This window comes from Helianthus annuus, chromosome 4 (genome assembly GCF_002127325.2).
Source record: "Helianthus annuus cultivar XRQ/B chromosome 4, HanXRQr2.0-SUNRISE, whole genome shotgun sequence".
In the NCBI taxonomy this organism is placed as follows: domain Eukaryota; kingdom Viridiplantae; phylum Streptophyta; class Magnoliopsida; order Asterales; family Asteraceae; genus Helianthus; species Helianthus annuus.
This window is the reverse complement of record NC_035436.2, coordinates 155,646,556-155,658,451: the sequence shown is the minus strand read 5'-3', so window position 1 is coordinate 155,658,451 and position 11,896 is coordinate 155,646,556. Positions and strand designations below refer to the sequence as shown.

The following is an 11,896-nucleotide window of genomic DNA, read 5'->3' as shown; positions in this document are numbered from 1 at the left end:
CTCAGACTCCAAATCTTGGTAAAATTGGTTAAGTGTGGGACCCAAGGTGTAAGTCGTTCGGACGGCCGGTCCCTCGGATGGCTGTCCGTTCGGACAGTAGTCCGGTCGGATAGCACTCTGTCCTGGTCGTTCCGTTCGTCTTTCACTTGGCCGTTTTGATTGTTTGTCGTTTTATCGAGACATTTTGATAACGTGTTAATCAACAGAACCCCACCATGACCCAAGTGATTCATTCAAACAGGAATCACCCTAGTTCGACCAGTTAACCGGTTCTAGACGGTTGTTCTTGGTTAACCCGAAATCGGTGGTCTCGTGAGTAGAATCCAGATCTTGAACTAGCACAACACTAAGAATGAGTAGAAGACTAAAACAAGGTCCGATTCCATCGGTTTTGAGTGCACTGAGTGTAAAAGAGTTGAAAGAGAGTTGGAAACCATCTTTCAATCCTTTTTCACCGTGAATGTGTTTAGATCTATGCAAGATCTTTGTTTATTTGTGTGGAAATCGGTTAAATCTAAGTTGTTCTTAGTGGATTGAGGCCAAAACATAAAGTTCTTCAAGAACACATGATGACGTCATCCTAGAACACATTGAATCTTGATGATTTCACAGTTAAAACTTAAGATTCAAAAGATAGAAAGGTGTAGGAGTGCGTGTAGATTAAGGAAGTACAAGATTTAGGACGAGATCTTACTGGAATTGAGAGAAATCTGAATAAAAGTGAGGAGGAGCACGGGTTCGGATGCACTTGCCAAAAGTGGAATGAATGAAAGTGACATGGGGTATTTATAGGATTCCCAAAGTGGAAAGAGGCTGGTCGGTCGGGTGGCACCTCGCCCGGGTGGCAGCCCGGTCGGGCGGCACCTCGACCGAATGGCAGCCCGGTCGGATGGCAATCCGGCCGGCTGGCACTTGGTCGAGTATTTGGTGCGACGAGTTTTGATATTTCAATTGCGATTGCGAGCGATGCGAATGCGATAGAGTTTCCTATTCAAATTACTTTTACTCCCAACTATTTATATCTTGCGCTATCTCTTCTCCACTAATTATCATAATTCGATTTCGATTACGATTGAGTTTCGATTGCGATTCGATTGATTACCACACACAACATAAATTAAACATGCACAAGTAACACATAAGGCACACACACACATATAATTAACCAAAATACGTAATTCGAGTTGCGAGTGCGATTTCGATTCGATTGTCGATGAAATTTGGTTGATTATTGTTTAGTTGACTTTATCACATTGTTACTTCCTATTATTCACAATCGTAAAGCGATTCATAGCGATAAATATACATCGATTACTGCGATTCTTAACAATTACTCCACATAATACAACTAACGTAAATGATAAAATAGACTAAATATAAGTCAAAGAAGTCAAAACAGGATTAGAGCAAGGAGAGACAGATCGCAATTAGCAATCTTTTCTTCCTTTGACTTCAATCTTGACTTTGACTTTGACTTCGAAAACACGGGGTGTTACAGTCTCTCGTTATGACTCTCTTCTCTTTCACTAAAGTCGTCGACCACCTCCACCTCCCTGAAGTTCCCGTATCCCTATCTCCGACTTCTCTAAATCTTATGACAATGGAACGCTATTGATGAACAAATCTGATGGTCGTCGTTTAGGATGGGACGGTTTATGAGCAGCGAGCACCACCACCAAGCTCTAGATATCAAAACCCTTTTGTTCATCGGCTGGGGAGATCTATGATTGATATATAGGGTGGTGTTGCGTGTCAGGTTTAGCGTTGTTTATGGTTCATCACACAATGAATGTTGTATAGGGTTCATCGCACAATTACATCTCATACCACCCTAATTAGCAGATGGGAAGAACAAACCGGTAAATTAATGATCGAAATTTGAATCATGGGGTTGAGCAAACATGGATCGTTGCGTTTGGTGTTACAGTTTGGTCTCTTGTTGGGTAGACATGGATCGAGACTACGATTTTTAGGGACTTGTTTAGGATAACGGTTGTTGTTCTAACCTAATTACCAGATCGATAAGAGTGACTTTTTTTTTTTTTTGAGTTTTTTTTTCTAAAAGAGTGTTATGGGAAAAAAGTATTTATTAAAATGGTGTTGCTACAAAAATATTTACTAAAATAGTGTTTGTGAAAAAATCTTGTTTTTCTCATTCCTAATCTTATTGAATAAACTATTTTTTTGATAAATTTTCTGAACTTGATCTAATCCTAACTGAGATCATATATAAAGTGAAATTATTAAAACTATTTTTAGATATCTTATTAATCCTAATGGTGTGGCAAACAGTTGTTTCGATATATGTTTATTTAATAAAAAGTACAATTGTTGAAAATAGTTTTTTTCATATCTAAGGGTGGAGGGTATACTCAATCACCCTAAGGTGTTTGAGTGAAATTCTACTCAATAATATTATGCCATGTCACTCCCAATTCCACTCCCCATTTTGCACTCAATTAGGGGGTATGGTCAATCACCCTAGGGTGTTTGAGTACATTAAAAAATAAAAAAAAAATTGTGATTGATTAAAAGGGGTTAGGACCCACCATTTTCTCAATCACTCTCTCTCCCCCATTTTCGGTAAACACTCACCGATTTCCCCACCCTCTCTCCAACTCACCGAACACCCTCAATCACTCGGTATAGTCACCGATCGGTGACTTATACTCACCGCTCAACTCTCCGCTTATTATACCCTCCACCCTAATGATGTGGCAAACATTGTTCTTTCTATTGATAAATTACTATTTTCTCGATCCATTGAATTCAAAATGGGTTGATTATATTCATTTATATTTTCTATTCAATCAACTCATGTTAATATAGATTTGAAAAAACACATCAAATAAATTTAGAAAGCGAATAAGAAACATAAGGAAGTAATGCATATATCATATATGTATATAAAAAAGTTGTGAAAAATTGAAATAATCTAGGTTATACACAGTGAATTTATCAAAGCATAAAAAATTGCAAGTAATATAAAAAAATGCGATGTCATTCTCTTAAAGATAATTTTACATGAATACATTTATTATCTTTTATATATTATATACCAATAACGTGGGTTCCACATTTTGATGTAGTGTTTGTTTGTATTATTTCTTAATATTACACATCTCGTTTTCTTAATAATGTAGCAAATATCGTGTTTTTGCTGAGACCAACAAGATGAATAATAATAATAATAATAATAATAATAATAATAATAATAATAATAATAATAATAATAATAATAATAATAATAATAATAATAATGATAATAATGATAATAATAATAATAATAATAATAATAATAAATACTTTTATTTAGTAAAAGAATAAAAGAAATGTTAAAAATATGGGTTGATTTAAAAAAAAAAAAAAGAAAGCCTACTTTTTAAAATATTAAAGAAGTTTTATTCTATCAAAATATAGTTTATCCAATAAGATTAGGAGTGAGAAAAACAAGTTTTTCAAAAACGCTATTTTAGTAAATATTTTTAGAGCAACACCATTTTGGTAAATATTATTACCTATAACACTCTTTTGGAAAAAACTCCACTTTTTTTATTGTTTTTGGTTGAGTGGACAGGACAAAAATTGAATATTGTTATAAAAAGTGTGGTTGCAAAAAATAGAGAGCGGGGGTTGTACATAGAGAGTAAAGAGTTGTAGAGAAATTTTTTGTATATATGGATTTTTTCTAATTTGTTTTTTATTTAAAAATATTAATAAGGGTGTTTTGTCAAATTACGCAAACGTTAACATAACTAATAGATGGAGTTAGTTATAGCAAACTTTATAAACCACAATGGCTTCCGGGCAAAACGGTAATGAAAAGTGATAATTCGGAAAATTGATTTTTATCCATTCACACTATTGATTTATGCTTTTAATTCAAGAAAAATCACAGTTGTAATTATTTAGAGACGTTTTGGAAAAATATAAACAACTTAACAGTAAATAACAACAGAGCAATTAATTAAATATTATGTTTCATGTGTGAGGTGAAACAACTTTCTACATAAAAGACATAATTTTGTAGAAACTTATAGGGGTAATTTTCTTAAATAGTAATTAAGTTTTAGGCCGAATTTTTCTTATCAATTCATTCGTAAAATTTTCTGTCTCAATCAAGTCGCTGAAGTTTACTTTGATGTTCTAATCTTAGATATTTTACTTAAATGAAAGTTCATCTATTCTACGTGGCATATATTTAGGTTTTCTTTCCTCTTTTTAAATATGTTGACATCCATTATAAATGCCAACATGAAGTTTTTAATAATTGCAGAGTACTTTTTTAAATTAAAAAAAAATAAAATTGCAAAAATTTTTAAAGAGTGCAAAAATTTTATAAAATGGCAAAATAAAATGTGCAAAAGTTTTTAAAAATTATCAAAGATTTTATAAAATTGCAAAATCATAATACAAATCAAAAAAGAAAAACCATATTTGAATGTTAAAACAAGCATTCAATAACAGAGTATGGTAACTAAATTCAATAGTTGTGGTACAAACGAACCACCACAATGATTATCTCCGTCTAGATCCAAGTATCCGGAGAAACTGAACAAAAAGACGGAGAATATCTACGTATAACGCCACAGCAGCCCAAATGTACTCGTCATACGTGTATTTCTTGATCACCGATTCGATATCGATGACAATGTAACCACAAAAGATTATAGCAAAAAGACGCGTATATCATCATTCTGATCTTTACCAAAGCAAAGAATATCTGTCAAAGTTTTAGCAAGCAAGTTAGAACCCAAAACATGTGTGTGTATATATAAAATGTGTGTATCATGACACGTATTTTCATTTGAATCCTTTCTACAAGCACATGTGTAACATGTGCCATCTTAATATGTGTTGTCACTCAACACTAAAATTGATCTTCAATACACATTTTACTATAGTATTTCCATTGTGTTTAGTGAATGTACTTTGATATGTATCATTAGGTAACTTATGGAAAATTTTCTAAGCGGTGTAGCTATGAACATTTATGTATTACTAATAAAAACCTGATTATTTATAATAGTTTAATTACACAAAAGCTGTCTCTTCTAACAAAAAATAAAATAAAGTTACGATATGATCAAAAGAATACCGACACAAGTTATAAGTCGATCGAAGACCATGAAAATTAATACCTCTACCGGTACTAAATGTTCACTACAAAAAAGTGACCACTATAGACTAAAGTATTAGGGACTGATTATACCGTAATGTTTTAAAAACCGGTAAATACCGGCCGGTTATACCGGTATTACCGTTTTCGGATTTAAATCCGGTCCGAACACCCCGGTAAGTAGGAGAAACGGCATCGATTTGTACCGCCGGTAAAATCCGGTATACCGGTTTGAACCGTTATACCGGTACCGGCTCAGGTCTGTTTTGGGGTTAAGATTTTACTTTTTAACGGCCCATCTTCATGTTTACTCTCAACTTTAACCTAACGACTTTTAATATTTTATCTCTATCGATCAAAATTCAAAACTTGCTTCATCAATCCATCATTCGTGACTTGTTCCAGACTTCCATCACTCCATCATTCGTTCCAGATATACATCTACATCCAATTTTGGATTATTTGTTGAGTTGATGTTGTAATTTATAGAATTATACAGTTAACTAGTCAACCCGGTTGAACTGCCTGATACAACCCGGTTCAACCGGTTAAACCATTTTTGTGCCTAATCTGGTATAATTAAAAACCGAATTTTAAAACATTGATTATACCAGTCTTGAATACATAATATATAGACTAAATTGCAGAAATCAAGTTTCAGTAAAGTGAATTTTAAATGGGACAGGTTAGGGAAAAGACTTAAATGCCCTCACGTGCATCGCATGTGAGGCTATTTAACTGGCTTTTTTGACGTGGTTAGGTGTAAAGGTTATACTGTAGGGGTGTTCAGAAAAAACCGTAAACCGAACCGTAACCGTAACCCAATAAACCGATCCGAATAACGAATTTGGTTTTTGGTTTGGTTTCTAACCGAAACCGAATTGTGAATATGGTTTTTGGTTCGGTTTCTGGATCCACATTTTATTTTATTTGGTTTATTTGGATAACCGAATAAACCATTTAACTTAATTAATTATTAAAAAAAATAATAATAATTTATAAATCATATACAATTTATTAGCCCAAAATAGTTATTTTTTATGCAGCCCAAAATAACAAATCTAAATCTAAAAGCCCAACTCAAACTCACTCATTTCTAAAATAATAGAACTTCACCTATAGAAACTAGGGTAGGGTTTAGGATTTCTATATTTTCTTGGAGAAAGAGTCATGTCTGAAGATTATTTATATTTTGTGCCATTAGAGTTGTTAACTATTTATAGTTTCTATGATCTATGTTTTGAAGTTTGAACTTTGTGGTTTTGTCTACGACTACTTTATGGATGTGTTTGTTTTATTTCGCAATGAAATTTTTTTGTATTCATATATTGTTAGGTGTAAATTAGTTGCAATGTTCAAAAGTTGGAACACAAACATAAATATAAATTAGGAAAAAAAGTACTTAGTACAATTTGGTTAGATTTGGTTTATTTGGTTTCTAACCGAAACCAAACCGAATTGAATTTGGTTTGGTTTGGATCAGTTTGCATATTCCTTATTTGGTTCGGTTTGGTTTTTGGTTTGGGGTACAAAATTTTGAAAACCGAATAAACCGAACCGAATAAACCAAATAAACCATAAACCGAACCGATGAACACCCCTAGGTTATAGGGTGTAACAAATCAGGAACATAAAGGTTGATTTTTGCCGATTTTATAGTGAAAGGTACGAAGTGCAGTTTGGACATAACATAAATGTTGATTTCTATAATTTAGTCTAATATATATAACTGATATTTCAGTTTATGATAATAATGGGAATTGATTTATATTTTCAGTTTATGATAATAATGGGAATTGATTTATATGCGACTAATGTTAGTGAGTCATAGACCAAACACCATACAGATTAGGATAATACAGTACCATTTCAGTGCCGGTAATGCAAAAATAACGAAACTAGTCTATATCGAAATCAACAATCATAAAAATGGTTACCAGTACCCCGTTACTGATATCATTGGGCCAATATCGATCGTTTTGGTAATAAGTACTTTATTTAAGATAACAATGACTTGTATTTTTTTTTTTAAAGAAAGACAACAAACACAAGTTGTTAAATGAAAATCAAATTTAATAATAAATGCAATAAGAGAAACATTAGTTTCATATAGCATACATAACTTGAAAGCACAATCATCATCATACTCAATAAATCCCACCAATAGCAAAGTTAATGTAGGGTCTAAGGAAGGTAGATGTAGACATCCTTACCTCTACCCCGTAGGAATAGAGAGGCTGCTTCCAGTGAGACCCCCGGCTCGATTGTAGTTTTGTATCAAGCCTTGGACCTAAGACACATAACACTCAAACAATCGGGATAGAGACTGATTGGTGCATGTACCCCCGTGTCTTTCAGCTATCAACGTCACCACATGATGCATGATTAACCATCCGCCGCTTTTAACGTTATTTTCACGAAATTAGTAAAATAACGTTAAAGTTAGTATCATTTCACTTTTGTCCCCCGAACGCCCACACATATATACATTATATGTGCACACTGCAAACGGGGCATCTTATAACTTGAAAGCATGTATGGTTTTATTAATGTGGATAGCTAATTTCTAGACTCAAACATAAGAGGAAGGTTTGGACCTGAATGAAGGGGGCTACAATAAGCACCACAATAAGCCCGCACAAGAAAAAGGCCCAAAACTCGTAGCTTTTTTTGCCGCCCAAAATGTGAATAATGTGAGACTCACTCACAACCACCACCGATGTTAGAATAAAAGCTATCAAAACAACCCTCACTGCAATGATAATTCACATGATTATAAATATTTTATAGTAACACATGATAAATATAGAATGTATAAATGATAAGACAGCAAGGGTGTAACACTCATAATCATTTTTTTATTATATAAAGATATCAAATATGAAATTGAAAAATATAACTTTAACCTATGTATGTATGTATATGAAAGTAGATATTATAAAATGGTAATGATGTAGGATGATATATGATTTGTTTCTCTAAATTCATTTAACTTTCATTAGGTGTTTCAATTAATGTAATTTTTTATATATGTTAAAGAGTTTAAATTAAGTAATATGATGAAAAATATCTAAATATTGGTTGACCCGGACCGGCTGACCAGATCCAGTCATCACATATTATTTTATTATCAATAATCAATTATATCACGTTTATTCTAGAATGTTTTATTCTGCATGGATAAACTAAGCAACTAAATCTTCGATATTCTGGGAAGATCATGCAAATCCCTAACTCACCGGATTAACTCCTAACATACAGGAAACCCTAATCATAAACTATAAATAGAGGTAAACGTCAAAGGTATGGACATTCTGCTCTTACGAACTTTCTCCCCCTCTATACTTTCTTACTCCCAAATTACCGAGACTTATTCTCACGCCGGAGGGTGGTTACAGGAATAACCTTATTCCTGTAACGAGTCCTAACGATGTTCTGTTTTGCAGCCAGCTGTTCGAATCGCTAAGCGTTGAAGTATTTATCGGAGCCTAACAGTTCAGGTCAGTGTTTCTTCAGTAATGATGATATATGGTGTGTTTCTCTAAAGTCATTTAACTTTCATTAGGTGTTTCAATTAATGTAATTTTTATATATCTTAAATAGTTTAAATAAAGTAATAAGATGAAAAATATCTAAATATTGGTTACTATTTACTGATTATTTTTACTTAAATTTAACATCTATAAAAGTTGATTATTGTTTCATTTATCTTAGTTAATTATAAATAAAATAACATTTATAAAAATTTACAATTGATTGAAAGTTTAGAACTTCTAATTCATGAAAGCTGGTTAAATTTTAGAAGAACAAACAAGTAAATTTAGTGAAGGTAATAATTTTCCACGTATTTCTCATACTATATGACATCATTAATATACATAAAAAGTAGTTAGCTAATCAAATCAACGCACCCCTGCATATAATTTTATTTGAGTTAAATGTCATTTTAGTCCCTGCGATTTGAGTTATTTTTCCAGTTTAGTAGAAAGGTTTGAAACATTGTCATTTTAGTCCAAATAATTTTAAACGTTGCCATTTTAGTTCATTGGGTTAACTCCATGCCTTTATTTTTTTAAATAGAAGGGCATTTCGGTCATTTTATATGTAATCTGTTAAATAGAAGGGCAATTCGACCATATAAAATAATTGAATAACCCTTCTAGCTAACATAAAAAATGGACGGAGTTAACCTAGTGGACTAAAATGCCAACGTTTGAAAATATTTGAACTAAAATGGCAACGTTTTAAATCTTTGGACTAAACTGACAAAATGGCCACAGAGACTAAGAGACTAAAATGATAATTAACTCATTTTATTTAAACCGAATGAAAAAAAAATCAAGTTGTTCGAATATTTTCAAGGTACCACTTGTGAAGGCACATGACATGCCAACAGCAAAAGAAAAACCCAAGGTGAAGATCCCAAGCAGCACATAGTTAACAGGATGTCGCTGAGAATAGTAATACAACGGCCACAGAGCTGCACAACCAAATTTAGTTAGAAAAACATTTTACAGACGAAACTAAAGTACAAAACTAAAGGAAGTTGCTTTGAACATACTGATGCACGTAGAAAGGATGATAAAAACATAACAAGCGATTCCGAGGATGGTAGTCGTCATGAAAGTGACAAAGGGGTGATAAGAGACGACTGCAGCACCAACACCAGCGGTGAATAATAGCTGTATGGCCACGATGGAGTAAACCTTACGGATAAACGACCACCGGAGATCTGGAGACTCCACCATCGTAGGATACAAGGATTCACTTGTCCCCGACTCGATATTGGTTTTCAACAAGGTTTCATCCGACATTTTGAACAATGTGTTAATAGGAAATTTCAGAAATGAATGAGTTCTATATAAGGACCGAGAGAAATAGGAGTAGGTGTGGTCGTGTGGAAGAATAGAATCAACTTCGGGTCGATTATTCAATTAATTCAAGTGCATGTTCCTGGTTTGTGTGATGAGTTTAAGTTTGTTGAACTTGATGTTTTATAATTTGGGATCTGAGTTTATTTTAATGTATATACACGACTTTTTGGAAGTTTAAACTAACATATATTCCTCCCTCAAGTCTTTTAAAAATAGGGTAAATTACATTTTTCGTCCTTTATGTTTGTATCAGATTGCAATGTATAGCCTTTAAGTTTAATAATTACAGAAACAATCCTTTATTCGGAAAACTCATTACATCTTTCGTCCTTTAGCACTAACCAAGTTAAAATTTTCAGTTAAATCTATTCAGTTAAGGGTAATTTTATAATTTTACCCTGTTTCTTCCTCCCTTCCTCATCAGTGTTCATCTTTAACCCCCTACACACACAGGAACATTAAGAACAAGATCTGTAACATTTGAACTCCTTAAAAATCCAACACACACACATGAAGAACAAGCACAAAATAAAAAATCACTTCCTCCTGTTCTCCATAACAACCAGCCACCACCTCCTCTTCTCCATGACTCTCTCTTTCACTTCTCCATAACTACCGGCCATCATTTCCGGCCACCTGAAACACCTAAACCCATAACCCCACTGAAAACGCACCTGAAAACCATCACCATTTCCAGACATCATCTTCATCTTCCAGAAATGAAGATACATGTCGATGTTATTTTAATCATTTTATCAACTTGACTTCTAATCTAATTTCACATCTCATACCTTCGTTATCAATTCAATTTTTAAAGCACCCATCTTTCGATGCAATCAATCAATTCTTTCACACCCTTTAGCACAATTTTGAATTTCCAGTTACAATTAGGGTTTGTTCTTCCCCAATTTCGCACTTTTCGTCATTCTTTGAGGTTGATTTCACTTTGATTACGGTCAGTTGTTCAAGATACTCATGAATTTTCATTTAATTTTGTAGAGTTCAACAAATTTTGTGAATTATGGTTTGATTTTAAAATTGGGGGAAAATATTTAAGACATCAGATTGTACCTGTGATGTTAAATTACCTTCATAAGATTAGAACATGTGCTTCTGACATCGGTAGGCCTGTTACATCATGGTTGCACCCTAGAAACCCTCAAGGGATATTGTTGTTGGTGACATTGATAGCATTTTTGTTAAAACAGTACACGAACGTGAAGAGGGAGGGGCGATCATCTTCCAACGGTTGTGATGATTGGGTTTAGTGGCCAGTAGTTGTCACAAGTTGTGGTGGTAGAGTCTTGTTCTTGGTTCTTGGTGTACAAATGTTACAGATCTTGTTCTTGGTTCCTGTGTTACAGATCTTGTTCTTGGTTCCTGTGTGTGTGTGTGTGTTTGGGGAGGGGGTGGGGGATAAAGAAGAACACTGATGAGGAAGGGAGGAAGAAACATGACAAAATTACAAAACTACCCTTAATTGATTAAATTTAACTGAAAATTTTAACTTGGTTAGTGCTAAAGGACGAAAGATGTAATGAATTTCCCAAATAAAGGATTGTGACTGTAATTATCAAACTTAAAGGCTATCCGCTGCAATATGATACAAACATAAAGGACAAAAATTGTAATTTACCCTTAAAAATATATATCACCTACTATTATTGATCCATGTGGGTCTGGTAATGGTTAAATATGGTTCAGACCAATACGGACCATTTTAAAAAGATATTAAATTTGGTTTAGTTAATACAAGTTATGGTCTTATGGATAATGGATAAAAGGGAAATATCAATATAGGGAAATATCAATATAGGCTCACTAAGTATATATTTTTATGAGAGTTGTGTTGGTCAAAAGAGGTATATTAACGGATAGTATTACATTTAAAAGTGAATTACAA

The 11,896-nt window shown here is 33.2% G+C and overlaps 1 protein-coding gene across 1 annotated transcript; it reads right to left on the bottom strand.

The window, feature by feature from the left end:
* Positions 1 to 4,413: 4,413 nt before the first annotated feature.
* On the bottom strand, positions 4,414 to 11,633 carry LOC110937004 (protein LIFEGUARD 2). Its single transcript, XM_022179416.2, has 4 exons — positions 9,681 to 11,633; positions 9,486 to 9,599; positions 7,717 to 7,871; positions 4,414 to 4,723 (listed from the first exon to the last, which is right to left on the bottom strand). Exons 1-4 carry the CDS (start codon positions 9,931 to 9,933, stop codon positions 4,610 to 4,612), a joined length of 636 nt encoding a protein of 211 aa, XP_022035108.1. The 5' UTR covers positions 9,934 to 11,633; the 3' UTR covers positions 4,414 to 4,609.
* Positions 11,634 to 11,896: the final 263 nt, after the last annotated feature.